General features: G+C 42.7%; 1 protein-coding gene across 1 annotated transcript in view; it reads right to left on the bottom strand.

Moving 5' to 3' along the window:
* adamtsl3 (ADAMTS-like 3) overlaps positions 1-18252 on the bottom strand; it is a 202392-nt gene that overhangs the window by 30316 nt on the left and 153824 nt on the right. The window contains exon 7 of the mRNA XM_053414931.1: positions 14423-14549. Within this exon, the coding sequence (XP_053270906.1) occupies positions 14423-14549 (127 nt within the window). The remainder of the gene's footprint in view (positions 1-14422; positions 14550-18252) is intronic.

Below are 18252 nucleotides of genomic sequence, written 5' to 3'. Positions count from 1 at the left end.
GGAGCTAAAGACCTGTCCTCCCGTCTATCGTCATGAGGATTATAAATTCTCTAACCAATAGGATGGATGTAGTGGCATCGGCCATCATTTTTGGAGTAGTTTGCTGGGGCAGCAGCATTTCAACAGCTGAGAGGAAGAGACTGGATAGACTGATTAGGAGGGCCAGCTCGGTCCTGGGATACCCCGAAGCCGTCTTCTCTAATAATTAACCAGTCCCACTCCCTACAGGACACCATCACAGCACTGGGCAGCTCCTTAAGTGACAGCCTAATCCACATAGAGTGAACTACAAGTTAACTAAGAGTTCCTCTCACATATCAACCAACATTTTTGAAAAAAATATGATACAAATAATGACCTTATTAAACGTTTCTTTTTTCAAGCACTTTTAACAACACTTCATTGTTATGTCCAGTCCCGATTATTAGTACCTCTCCTCTCGTTTCAGATTCCTCACTCCCTCCCTCGTGTGTGTTCCACTTTGTTGATTATCAGCTCCTCCCCGATTGTTTGCACCTGTTCCTCATTACCCAGTGTATTTAGTCTGTGTGTTCCTGTGTCGTGTTGCCAGTTCGTCTTTGTTTCTTCATGTTCCTAGCGTTCCAGCAATTACCTCTGATAGCGCTCTTGTTGCCGATCACTGCCTGATTAACGAATTACGTCCCTGCCTTTTCGTGCCGGATACTCTGCACCTTCATCGATTGCCTGCCTGTGTACCGACCTTGGACCATAATTATTACAAACTCTGCCGCTGCCTGCCTTTTGTTGGATTTACGTACTCGTGTTTGGACTGCCTTAACCTGTACCGATACCTAACAGTAAAGTTTGTTAACTGCACCTACTTGTGTCTCTGAGTCGTGCAATTGGATCCTCACACAATACTGCACCCATAAGATGGATTCAGCCGACTCCGGTTCCGGGCGCACTGTCCTGCCGGCACCATTACTGCAGCAGATGGAGGAACAATTTAAAGCGGTTCACCTCGAGATGCAAGGGATGTCGGAACGCCAGGAGAACATTCAAAGTCAGGATAGTTTTCTGACTAATCAGTTCCAAAGGCTCATGGATCGGCTGGACACCTTCACCGCTCCGAGTGCTGTTCCAGCTCCAATTCCAGCTCCAGCTCCAGCTTCACTTCCCGCTGTTACTCCGCCTGCTGTCCCGCCACGTCTCCCTCTAATGTCTTGCCTCCATCCTGTGTGATAGGGGCCGTTACCTGGGATATTGAACAAAGGGTCAGTCAGGCAAATGTTAATTGTAAGGTCGGCTGTCCCCCGAACCAGTTGTTTGTGTCGATTCTACTTCGTTCCCAGGTCATCCATTGGGCTCATACCTCTCGGGTTTCTTGTCACCCTGGGATACTGCGGACTCTATTTGTGGTCAGACAATGCTTCTGGTGGCAATCGATGGAGATAGAGGTCAGGGAATACGTGACTGCCTGTCCTGTTTGCGCTCGGAACAAGAGTTCGCAATGTCCACCCTCTGGTCTCCTGCAGCCACTTCCTGTGCCCCATCGCCCCTGGTCTGACATAACTCTGGACTTTGTTACCGGGTTGCCTCCTTCTAAAAGTAACACCACTATTTTAACAGTTGTTGATAGATTCTCGAAGATGGTTCATTTTATTCCCTTGCCCAAGCTGCCTTCGGCCAAAGAAACTGCAGAGGCTGTCCTGTTACATGTTTTTCGCATCCATGGGTTCCCGAAGGATGTGGTGTCAGACACAGTTTGTTTCACAATTCTGGAAGGCGTTCTGTTCCCTCCTCGGTGCCACAGTCAGTCTCTCCTCCGGATACCATCCCCAGTCCAACGGCCAGGCGGAGCGGATGAACCAGGAGTTGGAGACCGGACTACGATGCCTGGTCTCCCAAAACCCGGCCACCTGGAGTAATCATCTCATCTGGGTAGAGTATGCACACAACACATTACCCAGTGCATCTACTGCCCTTTCTCCATTTCAGTGTGCCTATCGCTACCAACCTCCACTGCTCCCCGACTTAGAGGAGGGGGTCAATGTCCCCTCTGCCCAGAGGTTCGTCCATCGGTGCCGTCGGATCTGGAGTGGGGTCCGGGAGGTCCTTCTAAGAGGCTCTGTCCATGCAAAAAGGGCGGCCGACCGACGACGGACCCTTGCACCCACGTACCAACCGGGCAATAGTTTGGCTGTCAACTCGTGACATTCCCCTACGTGTGGAGTCCCGCAAGTTGGCTCCCCGGTTTATTGGTCTGTGTCCCATCTCCAGGATTATCAACCCTGCTGCAGTGCGACTCCAGCTGCCCAGTTCTATGAGGGTGCATCCCTGATCAAGCCTGCATTGGAGAGCCCGTTGGTTCCTACCACCAAGCCCCTTCTCCTCCCAGGATCGTCGATGGAGGTCCGGTGTACACGGTCAAACGGCTCTTGGCAGTTCGCCGTCGCGGTCACCAATACTTGGTAGACTGGAAGGGGTACGGTCCCGAAGAGAGGAAATGGGTGTCTACAAAGAACATTGTTGACCCGGACCTCATTCGAGACTTCCACCGCCTACCTCCTGACCAGCCTGGGACGTCCGGTGCCGTCCCTAGGGGAGGGGATACTGTTATGTCCAGTCATGATTATTAAGTTAAGTGGGCTTGATATTTATAATTTATTCTTCTGTTCTGTGTTGTTATTGTTTACTCACCTCTCCTCTCGTTTCAGATTCCTCACTCCCTCCCTCGTGTGTGTTCCACTTTGTTGATTGTTTGCACCTGTTCCTCATTACCCAGTGTATTTAGTCTGTGTGTTCATGTGTCGTGTTGCCAGTTCGTGTTTGTTTCTTCATGTTCCTAGCGTTCCAGCAATTACCTCTGATAGCTCTCTTGTTGCCGATCACTGCCTGCTTAATGAATTACGTCTCTGCCTTTTCCCTGCCGGATACTCTGCACCTTCATCGATTGCCTGCCCGTGTACCGACCTTGGACTGTAATTATTACAAACTCTGCCGCTGCCTGCTCCCTGTTGGATTTACGGATTACAAACTCTGCCGCTGCCTGCCTCCTTTTGGATTTACGTACTCGTGTTTGGACTGCCTTAACGTGTACGATACCTAACAGTAAAGTTTGTTAACTGCACCTACTTGTGTCTCCGCGTCGTGCAATTGGATCCTCACACCATACTGCACCCCAGGGGCGTCGCTGACGACCCCCTAAAATGTTCTTCAGCCCCCCCAAATAATTATTGGGATATTTTTTTTTTTTTTTTTTTAAATTAAACTCCCCTTTCAAAGTACATCCAATAGCCTCTCATCATACTTAACAATAAAAGACCAGGCACTAGGACCTTGGGGAGTCTGCATCGCTGCTGCGCTGGCTTTCTCACTCTGCCAAGTAACGTCTCTCATCAAGACAGCAGGATTACTAGATATCTATCTCTAGTATTTTAAAACATAATATCAGTGCCTATTATTCCCTTCTGCTCATAATACAACAAATAAACAACTCAGAAGTTGACACTGGCAGGTCCATTCTCCATCCATTGTGTGTGGTCCCTTTAAGAATTAGGATTTGGGAGTGACGCGGATATGAAAACTAGTATATCCGTCTTTCCTTTACAAGCAGGAAAATGATTTCACTCTATTTGAGAAAAGTTCATATTTGTGTTGTCAAATTTCACAACGACCATGAAATTCTGTCTCTTCTGTTATCTTATACTGAATGAATGCAAGCAAAGATACAGAGAAAAATCACACTCTTTCTGATTTAACCAATCTATGAACTGTCTGAAACAATGGATATCCGCAGCCCCAAATGAGCCCAAAACAAAAATTTGGCCTTAGGGGCTAAGCCCCCCCCCTTCTTTCATCCTAGAAACGCCCCTGCTGAGCCCCTTACATTCATAACCTAACACAAGGGTAATGAAGCGGTGGGAAAAACTAGTTAGAGAGGTGAGGATTCTTTTTTTCTTGAAATACTGTCTGGTTCAGGAAAAGTAGTGCAGTACTTGCTCAATAGCGAAGTCTAACAATAAATATCTTTCTCTCTACATTCTACATTCATCTACAGCCAATTCAAATTTATTTCAATTATATATAATTTCACATTAATAGAACTGCCACACAATGAAGAAATATATGCCTTCAAACTAAAAAACATTAATATCTTAACATTTAAACTGGTTTTAATTCTTCATACTTGAACTGATACAGTACTAATGCTCCATTACCTCAGGACCTCATCTTTCCTCACACACCACATTGTAAGTAGATATGTATTTATATCACATATACCCTGTTCACCTGAGACACTGGTTAGGGTTAAGAGAGATGACCAAAACCTGCTCAAACTGCAGGACCAATAGATTAACACCTATAATAGTGATCAAAAGAGAGCAGTGTTAAACTAGTAGATAGTACAGCACTATCAGAAATGACCAGGTATGACAGCTGCATCCACTGAGCTGAGGATAAATATTGTGCCCAGACACCTACTCCCCTGGCTCACTGAAAAAGTTCCATTGGAGGTAAAATGTTCAACTGTCAACACTACACAACCACTGCATGAAAAGAAGAATTTGTGGCAGTTAATGTCGTAGGAAATTCTTGGAGAAATTTCTGTTACCAGTGTGGGAGGATCGTGTGACGTGTGTTCCGTACGAGTGACTCTGTTTTCGGGATAAATAACTTGCTGAAGTCGACACACATGAGTGCGTGGGAAAGCAAACCTGCGGGCCCGGTGTGGAGGAGTCGAGGCGGAGAAGACAGGCGCTCAGTCCCTGAATTAAGGTGAGAACCAGCTAGAGCGCGAAGCCATTGCTAACTCCTAAGCTAACGCTCAGATTTGAAACACGTGTGAACCACTGTGGGATTAGCACGACAGTTGCTAAAAGTAGAATAAAGCATTGAGTGCTTTAGCGGAGCTAGTGCATGTTTAAATATGTATGAACTAATTCAATCGAACAGTTTGTTTTCGGTTAGCTTTTTCATAAATGTAATTTTTCTCGTTTTTTTATTTTTGTAGGAAGTTTCCGTCTCTTCACAGCTCTGATGAAAATGGCCGGCGGAGCGAGGGTATGAATAAAGATGTGCTGTGCTGTTTAAAATACATCCTCCAGCTTTACTTTATCTGATCTTTTTCATCGTTGTGTTTTCACAGCCGGATTCCTGTGCACAATGACTCACTGCACATTACGCTGAGACTCACTGAAAGTCCGCATTTGCAGTGCGGAAAAACGACGCCATTGTACGTAAGTATCTGTTCAGTTTTTTTTTTTGAATTTTGCTGTGGATCTTCCAACGGTGATGCAGCAAGGCTATTTCCGTTTATTAATAATAAACTCATATTACTCATGATGTTTTCCAGTTTTCATTCATACGGACCTTGCATCAGCATTGAGGAGTTCACGAGTCGGCAGAGAAGAAAGAGGGTAAGGTTAGATTCATTAAATAATTTTTCAGATACATGTGTAGGTTGTCATTGAACTGTGCTAATTGTACTGATTGTGTTTACAGCTGATTGAAGCGGAACAGATGAAATGGATCCATCCTTCAACAGCCAGGAGCTCATCGACCTGTGTGCCACACTTCAAATAAGACTAGAGGCTACACTGGATCTCACAGATACACACCACAGACGTCTACACACCACAGATGTCTACACACTGGGGCAGATTCGGACAGAGTCCCACAAAGAACATATGACCCAGAGGCTGCAAAGAGATATTTCAAGCTTCACCTGATTAGCTTTTCACTGGCTAGGCTAGTTTTGTTTGTACAATATTTGTGCTGTATGTAAATAAACCTTTGACTCAACATATACCTCATTCATGTTTTTTCTTCCCTGTACAATATGTTCAAATATAACATCAAGCATCACATGAATTAATGTATAGTCTTAATTAACTGCATTGCTTTTGGTAAAGGCTTACTAATAAATAATGATTTATTATATATATATTAATTTGTATTATTATTATTGTGTGGGAGGGGTTTACCCCACGTGTCTGCTGCAATGATCCAGGGTGACCAATGGCAACACTTCTACCAGCCAATCACGAGTGACTTTCCGGGATGGTTTCCTCCAATGGGGAATCGAGAGAGGCTCAGCAGCGGCTTCGCCCTGAGTCATATGCTAATTAGATAACACCTTTGCTCCGCGACCCCCCACACTGCTCTCCCCCTTTGTTCTCCAGACCCCCTCTCCGAGGTACGTTTACTCCGCTTCCCTTAGGTTAATGTCGCGGAAGAACTCGGTGCTGACATGCTGAGAATAGGCACTAACTTCAGGGGATCAGGTAACTTCCATAAGATTTCCCATGACACTAATTCTGCTTTTCGCCTAGTGGAACCCCACAACCACAGCCACATAACTCACTGAACTCATGTATGCTACTGCAACAGTAATCCTGTAGATACTTGGGTATAAAATCAAAAATGCAAAATGCCTCTCATTGAGAAGAAAGTGGGAAGTAAAGATCAAGAAATCCCAGAGGGACAAGGGCCTTTTAATTTCAAAGGTTTTGGAGGGGTTGGAGTGGTGGGTGGACACTTATGATTTAAAGTGCTTTACTGCATTTCCCTGCCTACGGTAGAAGGTAGGCTAGGCCTGGCAAAAAGCACAGAATAAACCCCCTGTGAAGTTGTGGGATGCACAAATACTGTAGTGATATCTGCTCTGGGGAATGAAACACCCTAAAAAAAGATTTTCTGTTAACCTATAAACATAATATAATGGTAGCGAATTGTGTTTTGTAGTGTGTTGGCGTTTCTTCTAATGTATATAGTACTGTAGGTTTTAATAGTTTTTATCTACATGCAATAACTAAAATTGTTAAGAAAATCATACCCACACGTGGACAAAATTGTTGGTACCCTTCCGTTAAGAAAGAAAAATCCACAATGGTCACTGAAATAACTTGAAACTAACAAAAGTAATAATAAATAAAATTGTACTCAAAATTAAATGGATTTCCGGTCGGTAGGGCAGATGGAGTAGACGTGTAGGCTGAACTTTTCAAACAACCCAGCCCTCAAACTTATTGTTAGGAAGAATTATTTTCTGTCTTCTTTAATTTCCCGTCCTCTTTTGCCCGGAAAAAACAAGTTTTCTCTCTGAAATGGCTTCGAAAAGCGGAAAACCGAGCAAAAAAGACGAAGCTAAGGCTAGCTTAACGCTGGAAGCCATCACTGCGCTGCTCCAGCAGCATCGTGACTCTCTAGCCACCGAGTTCAAGACAACATTCAGCCAGCTCGACTCGAAGCTCGACCAAACGCGGCTCGCAGTAGAGGAACACGGCCAGCGTGTCTCGTCCCTTGAACTCGCTGCAGAGGACGTCAGTCAAAGAGTCTCGGACCTTGAAAACATCTGCTCGACTCTGAGAGACGACAATGCTGAGCTTAAGGCTAAAGTCTCCGACCTGGAGAGTCGAAGCAGACGTCAAAACGTGCGCATCTTGGGCCTGCCAGAGTCTACCGAAAGCGGACGTCCCACCAATTTTTTTCCGAAGCTGCTGTGTGAGGTGTTTGGGAGCGAGTTACTGCCAACTCCACCAGAAATCGACAGAGCCCATCGCTCTCTGGCATCGAAACCGGCCCCCGGACAGCAACCGCGGCCAGTCCTCCTCCGCCTACACCGCTACCAGACGAAGGATCTCCTCATCAGAGAGGCTCGGCGACGGAAGCTCTTTTATTGCGGCCAGACAATTCGGATCGTAGAGGACTACAAGTTGTCAACCAGCGAGCGGAGTACAGAGACGTGATGACTGAACTTTATAAATTTGGTCTGAAGCCTGCTCAGCTCTTCCCCGCCCGGCTCCGGCTGACGCTGCCCAGCGGAGCCAGAAAGTGGATCAGCTCTGCGGACGAGGCGCGCGAGTACGTCAGGTCTCTCCCCAAATCCTCGAAAACTTCGTGATGGGGCTGTTTAACGACTAACCCAGCAGAGGAAAGGTAGCTCCACTTTGGGTCCTGCCTTTCTGCATGGTAAGCTGGACGGCGCAACTTGTTTATACTGGTGAATATGTTCAGTCCAGTGGTTCATACGTGAGTATTTTAACGCTGTTCCTTTTGACAGCTTTCACAGACTATTATTAATATTACAAGCAAATCTCACGGTGTTTGGTCACTTTGCATAAATAATGTGTCTAAAACTGAATTTACTTATTCTCTCGGTTTTCATATGAGGGCCGGTCCTGCTATGAGTGTTATTAATATAGTGTCTAGCTCTGCATTACGACCCTTGACAATGCACTTTTCCACCTGTGAGCGTTTGTTTACGTTTGGAGACAATTTTAACTCTACGTTACCTGGAATCATATCTTAGAGCTCACATTTGTTTATTTTTTTATTCTTTCTATTTTGTTTGTAAAGACCCCCTAGATTAGGTCTACACATGTTTCTTTTTTTTTAGGAGGTGCTGACTCCCCTTATGTGTATGACACAGGAGCAATAGTTAGATGTGTGTGAGACAGGAAGAGGTGTTGTTGAATGATGTTTGTTCTGAAGAGCTTGCTGCTTTTTTTTCTAGCAGCTGTCTTGGTTGGGGAGGGTGGGTTAGGGTTAGATGTCACTGCCTGTAATTTTGTAATCTTTTTGAATCCAGCACAATGCACTAGTCATACCTTATCTCTTAATATTTTGCTTAGGTCACTGCGCTCATGGTTTAACTTTATTTATCAAGCGCTATGAACAGACTGTAACGATCTGATAGTTTAGATTTTGTGAAGTGTTTTCTGTAAAACTGTTAGATCTTTTTGTGTTTTTAAGTTGTTTTCATGTGTGCACTCGGTTTCTGTTTCCTGTTTTATTTTGTATTCTCTGTTCCTTGTGGGTTGTTTCTGTCTTCACTTCCTGTCTTGGTGATTGTCTGTCTAACTCCTCATGTGTTGCACCTGTGGCCAATTACCCCTGCCTTCCCTGTGTATATAAGCCTCGGTCTTTCCCTTTGTCCTTGTCGGATTGTTTGTTCATCTACCCTTTGTCATCCATGGTGCTATTCTGTGTTCCTGTCCTGCCTGGTCCTGAGCCTCTTCACTTTGAACCCCTCTCGTAAGCTTCCTTGTGTTTTTGGTTAGAGTTTAGTTTAGTTCCTTTTACATTAAATACGTTTTTTGTTAAACATCTCTGCATCTGGGTCCATCTCCTTCCACAAACCGTGACAGAACAGACTTCTAGGTCTACTGAGTTGGAATGTTAAGGGTCTGAACCATCCTGTAAAAAGAAGAAAGGTCTTCTCACATTTGAAACAACTTAAAGCAGAAATAGCTTTCCTACAAGAAACCCATATTCGCAGTTCAGATAACGTCCGTCTGTTGTCACGATGGTCGGGACAGGGATTTCACTCCTCTTTCCAAGCAAAAGCCCGGGGGAGTTTCAATTTTCATCAGTCAAGATATTCCCTTTGTGCAACATGATGTGATCTCTGATAGGTTCGGTCGGTATGTGATTGTCTCAGGTAAACTATGTAACACACTTGTAGTATTCGTAAACATTTATCCTCCTAATGTGGATGACGTAGGTTTTTTTGAACGACTGTTTTCATTGCTCCCAGATCTTAATACATATTCTCTTATCCTTGGAGGTGATTTTAACTGCTGGTTAGACCCTGTTTTGGACCGATCTTCTACTAAACCCAGCACAACGAGTAGGTCAGCCCGTTCTAATTGAGATTTTCTCTCTAACTATGGTGCTTGTGATATATGGCGTTCTTTTTCGTTTTTTTTCACACGTCCATCACACGTACTCAAGGATCGATTATTTCTTTATCGATAAACTTATTCCACTGGTTCATTCGTGCGCTTATCAAAGTATTGTCATCTCGGATCACGCACCTATTGTCCTGACCAAGTCTTTCCCTGGCCTCCCTCAGAGGAACAGACAGTGGCGATTCAATTCAACTTTGCTGTCGGATGATAACTTCGTCAAATTCATGCAGGAGGAAATAGCCTTTTTTTTTACTACAAATATGTCTCCCGACATTTCTTGTTTAATTGTGTGGGATGCTCTTAAGGCCTACCTTCTGGGGCAGATTAAAGCCTACACCGCACAAGTGAAGCGAAAATCTCACCAAGAACAATCAGACCTTGCCCACTAAATCAGAGAGATTGACAAACAATACGCCCAGACTAAGTGTCCAGATTTGTATAAAAAACGGTTGGAACTTAAGACCAGATTCGATCTGCACACCGCCTACTCAATTGAACAATCACTTTTAAAGAGTAAAACCATGTTTTACATATATGGAGACAAATCTGACAAATTATTAGCAAATCAACTCAAAGGTCACAAAGCAAAACAAAATATTTCTAAGATCCAGTTACCAAATAGCCTTATAACTGCAGATCGCCTACAGATTAATGAAGCATTCAGGGATTTTTACACCCAGCTTTATACCTCAGATTGTCAGAGTGATTCTAATGCAATTTCTGACTTTCTAAGTGGTCTTAACATCCCTAGTCTTTCATCAGACATAACGAAAAGATTGGAAGAACCTATATCCCAGACAGAAATAGCTTCAGCCATTTCTTCAATGCAGTCAGGCAAGTGCCCAGGCCCCAATGGCTTCCCGGCAGAATTTTTTAAGAAATTCTCTCTGCTGCTTTCCCCACTGTTATGCTCAGTCCTCTCTGAATCTTGCAGGCAAGGTTCACTTCCTCCATCATTTACTGAGGCCGGTATTACCCTTAATGCAAAGAAGGGTAAAGATCCGACTGAATGTTCCTCCTACAGGCCTATTTCTCTCCTCAACACGGATGCTAAAATCGTAGCCAAGGTCCTAGCCCATACATTGGAGACTGCCCTCCCTACAATCATATCCAAAGACCAAACTGGCTTTGTTAAAGGCAGGCAATCCTATTTTAATATTAGACGACTGCTTGACATTATCTACCCTCCCTCTGAAGATATCCCAGAATGCGTTGTCTCTCTCGATGCAGAGAAGGCATTCGACCGGATTGAGTGGGGGTACTTATTTGCTGTGCTTGACAAATTTGGCTTTGGCCCAAAATTTACTTCATGGGTTAAGTTACTTTATTCACACCCCACAGCCACAATTCGCACAAACTCACAGCGGTCAAGACCATTCAATTTGCATCGCGGAACCCGCCATGCTTTGAGTCCCATGCTTTTCGATATTTGCCATTGAGCCGCTTGCTACAGCACTCCGTACTTGCAAGGACATCTCTGGCATCTGGAGAGGTAGCACGGAGCATAGAGTTTCATTATTAGCTGACGATCTTTTGCTTTTTATTTCTTATCCGACCACCTCACTACCTCCCGCTCTTTCGCTGCTCAGTCAGTTTGGTAAATTTTCAGGCTATAAGTTAAACCCTAACAAAAGCGAGCCGTTTCCTATCAACAACAACGCACAAGCTTTAGACCTTGCCAATTTGTCTTTTAGAATTGAGAATAAGAAGTTTTCCTATCTAGGTATCTCAGTTACAAGAAAGCACAAAGATCTATTCCAAGACAACTTTACCACGTTATTGAATCAGACTAAACAAATATTAACACAGTGATCACTGTTGTCATTATCTCTTGTCGGACGTATTAACTGTCAAAATGACCATTTTACCAAAATGTCTGTACCTTTTCCAGGCCCTACCTCCCTTTATCCCTGGATCCTTATTTCAACTTCTTGATTCAGTTATTTCTTCATATTTATGGCAAGGTAAACGACCATGTTTGAACAAGAACCACCTGCAGAAAACCAAGGCTACTGGTGATCTTGCTCTCCCAAATTTCCGTTTCTATTACTGGGCTGCTAACTTGCGCTGTCTTGCGTTTTGGTCTTTTTACTACAGCCGACCTGACTACACTGACTGGGTAGAGATGGAGCTGCAGTCGGATGATAATATGTCAATTCTTGCACTTCTCGGATCCCCACTCCCACTTCCCTCACTCGGATTCATTAAAAATCCGGTGGTTAAACATTCTTTAAAAATATTTTGGATTTCACAGCTTCTCTCTTCTGAGCCCCATCGCATCAAACCATCTTTTTAAACCGTACTACAAGGATTCTGCTTTTCGTGAATGGCACAGGAAGGGTATAATGCGCTTTAAAGACCTGTTCATAGGCAACAGCCTGGCATCTTTTGAGCAGCTAAGTGAAAAATTCAGTCTTCCTAAGTCAAATTTTTTCAGATATCTTCAAGCAAGCCATTTTGTTTCTCATTTACCTGGCTCTTTAATATCAACAGACTTGACCACTGTTGATAGAGTCCTCTCTGTCAATCCACTTAAAAAAAAGTTAATTTCAGCTCTATAACATGGTGTTGGATCTTGGGCGTGCCTCCATAGATAGGCTTAGAACAGCATGGGAGGATAACTTGGGTCTCTCTCCATTAGAAGACACTTGAACTTCCATACTTAAACTGGTTAGCTCGACCTCCCTCTGTGCACGTCACAGTTTTATTCAGTTCAAGGTGGTGCACAAGGCTCATATCTCCAAAGCAAAACTATCATCTATGCACCCTGATATTAGCCCACATTGTATCAAATGTGGTTTTACTGAAGCTTCACTCATCCACATGTACTGGTCCTGTTCGAGCCTTACCAACTACTGGAGAGAAATTTTCCATACACTCTCTCGGGTGTTAGGAATCAGATTGGAACCAAGCCCTTTGATTGCTCTTTTTGGGCTCATGGAGGCGGAGGTCGAGTTGTCCATAGAAAAACGACGTACTATATCCTTTGTCTACCTGCTAGCTAGGCGACTGATCCTGCTCAGGTGGAGGGATGCCTCCTCCCCCACTCACGCACAATGGCTAGAAGAAATCATGTCCTGCTTAAAATTGGAGAAGGTTAGATACTCGCTTAAGCAATCAAGTGGGAGATTTCAGAAGGTTTGGGGTCCTTTTCTTAATGCATTCCAGACTTTGTGAAAACCTGGCCATTAGGTGCAGCTTAACAACGCTATGTACTCTTTGCTTGTGCTTATTTTTAGCGCAGGCTCTAGATGTGACATTGTGCTCATATTATTGTAGTGTATTGGCAGTGACTGGGAAGGGATTATTTTCCATTTCAAGATTTGATATATTCTTTCTTCTCCGTAGCATTTTTTTTCTGTTTTTCTTTTTCTGTTGCTACCTTGTGTCTTTTTTTTCTGAAGTTATATTGCCCAATTCATGTTTGTCTGGACACATTGGTGTTGATTGTTGTACTCATGTTTGCCTCCTGTCTCTGTAATGTCCATTCAGCATTGCACTTATATATATTGAAAATCCTTCAATAAACAGATTTTGATTTAAAAATTAAATGATAAATCAGACATTGCTTTTGAATTGTGGTTCAACAGGATCATTTATAAAATTAACTAATGAAAAGGGCCCGGTCAAAAATTATGGTACCCTTAACGTAATATTTTGTTGCAGAACCTTTTGATGTAATCACTGCAATCAAGCGATTTCTGTAACTCTCAATGAGACTGCATCTGTCAACAGGTATTTTGGTCCACTCCTCGTGAGCAAAGTGCTCCAGCTGTCTCAGGTTTGAAGGGTGTCTTCTCCAGACTGCATGTTCCAGCTCCTTCCACAGATGTTCAATAGGATTTAGATCAGGGCTCATAGAAGGCCACTTCAGAATATCAGAATAGTCCAATGTTGATCTCTTAGCCATTCTTAGTTGTTTTTAGCTGTGTGTTTTGGGTCATTATCCTGTTGGAGGACCCACGACCTGCGACTGAGACCAAGCTTTCTGACACTGGGCACCACATTTTGCACCAGAATGCCTTGATAGTCTTGAGATACAAGAGGTACATTTTTATTTATTATTACTTTTGTAAGTTTCAAGTTATTTCAGTGACCATTGTGGGTTTGTCTTTCTTTAACGGAAGGGAACCAACAATTTTGTCCACGCGTGTATAATATATCTATGTTTATATATGTAAAATACTCTATAGATATAGAAATTTGGATAAAAGTCAAATGTTCACAGTTAACAGGTCAAAGGCTGTGCACACATAATATATTGACAGTATTTCCACGGATATCTCTCAAAACAAATATTATGTGACTGCTCATGAGGAAAAATAAAAACATTGTTGGTCCTGGCCATTATCAAATAGATACCTGTTACATTGCTCATATTCTATTTCAGACCAGGCATTTTCTGCTTGGTTCTTCTAATTGTGTGCAGTGTTTTTTTTTGTAATTATCAAGCAGATTTGGCCAAAACACAGCTATTAATTAAATCTCTGGGTGCTAAAGATAAAAAGGGAATTATATGTTAATAGTGCAGCTGCATGTAGTGGGTGGGTTGATGTAGCCAGATGGCATTTTTATAGCAGAACCTTGATTAATAAATGCTGAAGAGAATGATTCCGGACAGACAGACTTCCAGCTTTATCATTTACCTCCCATAGGGTCTGACTGGGAGGAAGGCTGGGCAGGGAGCCCATGTGAATAAAGACATGTATGTGAATTAAACATAAATGGAGGTTGTGTCATTGCATGGCCAGTGGTGAGATCCGTACATTGTTCTGGTGTCAGGTAGGGTAGGACCTGTCCTCGCACCAGCCGGCAAGTGGAGGCGTCACCGCCACAGATGCCACAGTTATCCTCCTTAGCGCCACTGGCCATCTGCCGATCACAGCCCACTTCCTGCACACACATCACATATACATTTAGAAAGAGAAATACGACCGACCAACTCATCCACTGGTCAGGGACAAAAAAGCCAACGCCTGCATATTGACATTCATTCTCGCAGCAATCAAAGGGCAATAATTGAAAAAATATCAACAAACCATATCAAGTAATTTCTCAAATCAAGATAAACAACTTTAGTAGATTCCAAATTCTCCAGTTCCAATAATATAACCTCATGTTTCTCTATCATTGTTCTGCCCCACAAATGCATACTTTGTTTAGCTATGCAACAGTGCCCCCTTGGGGAAGTTCAGGGTTATATCAGTACTAGAGGTCAAGGTGTAATTCCCCCGGAAGTGGTTCAAAGTTAGTTTATCTGCGACCCGGCTATTTATAGACATCAGCTCTTCACATAAGTTGTGCTATTCTTCTGCGGGCTAACGCATCGTTGTCTACTAATTGTGTCCTTACAACCAGAGTGTTATTTTGCCACACACTTTTATGTTTACAACGGCAGTTCGGCCGAGCGGCTATGCTAAGCTAGCGGGTAGCGCCGTGTCATTTAATATATACGAACTGCCGCGCGTTGTAGCTCTTAGAGTCGCCGTGTGAAGCATTGAAGTAGCTCTTTGAGCCTCATTGTAATCTGTTATGTCTGTATTGTTTTTACAGTTTCACCAACTCATTAAAGTTCACGAAAATAACCACCGTGGAGTTTTTGAGAGTGTTTATGCTGGTTGGAGAGCTAGCGCCTGCGCTAGCGAGACCTTCACAATCATTGTGAGCCAAATTGTTCTTGATTACAGTAATGAACAAACAAATACATCTATGATTCTGACTATTTTACAAAAATGTAAAGTTAAAATAACATGTGAAACCTTATCTCTGACTTCACAATTATGCTGGGAGGACAGTGGGATCACTTTTTCTGTCAGCAGCTATAGTCTCTCAAATTCAGCACTATCTGCACAGAAGGCAAAGGTGCTGGCTGAGGCTGTCAACCTCACCTACACTACAGCATTTATGATGAACCTCTTTAAATGAGTTACAGTATGTTTACAAATTCCTGATGACAGTTTATGTGAATATTCACTCTCCTCAGGTGGAAGAAGCCTGGAAGACTTTCAGCACAAGGGGCGATCAGCCAATGGTCTTTACTTGTAGTGTTGATTGTGAACCTTTTCTAACCTAAGAATTACCACGTAAATATTTCTACAATACTGTGTTGTACCAGAATAAAGCAATTTTTTTTTCTTTCTTCCAGTTGATGTGCTAGTTCACTTGATTCTCCTCCCTTACAGCATGGATACAAATAAATCTTGCTCCAATCCTGCAATTCACTGCAATGTGCTGTGGTGGTATTGGTGAACTCTGGCATTGAACTAAAACTGTTTATCTTTTCCTGTTGAATGTATTATCAACGTTTGGTTGCACTTTGTTATAAACAAGGTGATTTAGAATTTGCCACCCCAAAATATTATGTTACCCCTTTAATCAAATTATTACTGTTCAGTTTATTTTGAGATGTTGAACTTGAAATTAAATCTATTCCAGAAGAAAAGTATGTTTTATCCCTGGGTTTGATTAAAATAATTAGTGCTCTCATGCACACACAGACACACATCCTAATTTAGACATGCTGAAGTGCTGTCACAGGTTGACAAAACAAAATGGCACATACACATTTCTCTTTTACCATTTGCTCCTAGGAGTTGTGTTTATCTTCTTGTAAACAGCTGGATGTCATGCTGCTCTGTGGTGTATTATTAATCAATACACATTCACTAGAGGAAGAATTGGCCTCAATCCGTCACTGACAAACCTCCTGCTTGAATACCACAGCAAAATAGCACCCCTTCCTGTACTACTGTGTCTATCACCATATGATGCCCTTTCATCCCTGCCAGGCCCAAGGCACTCCCTGTACGTCAGGGTCAGCAGCAGCTGTTGTTTGCACACACATCCATCATCTATTTCCCATTATTCCTGCGAAGAGACCTGAGTGGACCAATTGTTTGGAGGATTTTCAGTTTAATGATGCAACTGAAACAGCCAAAGCAGCTCGAGCTTCTCCAGAAATTACTTTTTGCTCAGGCAAACTCTGTCACATCAAGCAAAATGAGTCCAATTTGAGAGTCCAAGTTGTGGCCAAACAACCGTAACCAAAGTGAGAGGGTGGTAACTTTTTCCAGCCTGCAGGAAATGAGCTTTATTTTTCTTTTTTTTTCTTTTGCTACTTGGATTCTTTTCCAAACAGCAAACAGCTTCCCCAAATTAAAGTGGGGCTCTGTCCATACTAATGTTGATCGTTAAAAAACAGGTATTTTGCAGTGTCCATTATATCCATTATTATGATATAGCCCTTCAATGAAAACAAAGCTATTTTGGTTTGGACTCAGGATCTTTGTTAAATGAAAAGTATCATGCACCTCTCTCACTCAGTTTGTATTTCAGAATTTTAGAAATCTTATGACTGACGTATTCATGTTTGTGAACTTGAACATAAAGTAACATGACACCTGAGGGCATAAAGGGACATTACTGATAAAGACATAATGCAAGACATAATGCATTTAGGTTGTTGAATAAGTCTTTACATTAAAACACCAAAAGGTGCATTTGTCCATGCACTCATCCAGAATATTATTATTTAGCTATGGACAAAACATTCAATACATTGTCAAGTAAGTTCTTAGGGATTTTAGTCGTCAAGATTAAAACTGCTGCGGTGACCCTTTGGACAGCAGCAGAGCACATAGTTCTGTATGTATATATTTTACTGTTATTTGGCACAGTTAATTATGGAAGAAGTGCTTATTGTAAGAAGTCTTATCTATTGGTAGTTCACACTTAAATAATTTAGAGGTACAGGCCACATGGTAAAGGGATAGACAGGAGCCCAATTATACTGCACTCGAAAGAGCCACTAGCAATGCCCACCTCTCTACACACCTTTCCTGCATTACTACTGTTATCATACCCCCTGTGGGGCTCAAACTGATTTGTGCCAAAGAATGTAATAGACAACTAAATCCCCCTTTGTCCATCATCTAAAATGCATGTTCCTCTCACTTTCTCACAGCAGCTGTGATACATTTCAGCTTGTCAACAAGCTGTTAGTGTTGTAATTCAAAGCCAGACAGAGCCAGACACACAAATTAAGACTAAAGCTGTACACTGCCCTCATGAAAACATTATTATGATGACTGTTTCATGGTGCAGTTAATACTGAGACTGGTATACACACAAACCAGGCATATCACTTACTAGAATTACCGCCAGAAACTAAATCCAGGCACAAACGGCTTTTATTCATTCAAACATGAAAGAGCACCGACAGCGTGTGTGCCTACGCTGCACTCAACTCTAAGGTTAGGGTTCGGATTTGATGGCAGAATTGTTTGACTCCATATGTAATGATAGCTCAGCTATCAGTTGAATTCCTAGTAGGTTATAGCAGTGTGCAATCATACACATCCTCAGGGCCCTGGAAGAAATCTAAATGATATCTTACCATCATTAAGTAATGCATTGCACTTAAGTGGCATGACAAAATATCTGCTATGAATATGATCTGGTTAATTCGAGTGTAAATAAAGTTTTTCTAAAGTCAGGAAATTTGGCCTTCACTGCAATGATGACCACAAAGTTCAGATCATCTCAGGGCCTCTGTTCTTTTAAGATGAGTGGGAACACCACTCCACCACACATTTGG

Source organism: Pleuronectes platessa, chromosome 1, assembly GCF_947347685.1.
Source record: "Pleuronectes platessa chromosome 1, fPlePla1.1, whole genome shotgun sequence".
NCBI classification, from domain to species: domain Eukaryota; kingdom Metazoa; phylum Chordata; class Actinopteri; order Pleuronectiformes; family Pleuronectidae; genus Pleuronectes; species Pleuronectes platessa.
Note: the sequence above shows the minus strand (reverse complement) of the source record. Positions and strands in the feature narration are given on the sequence as shown.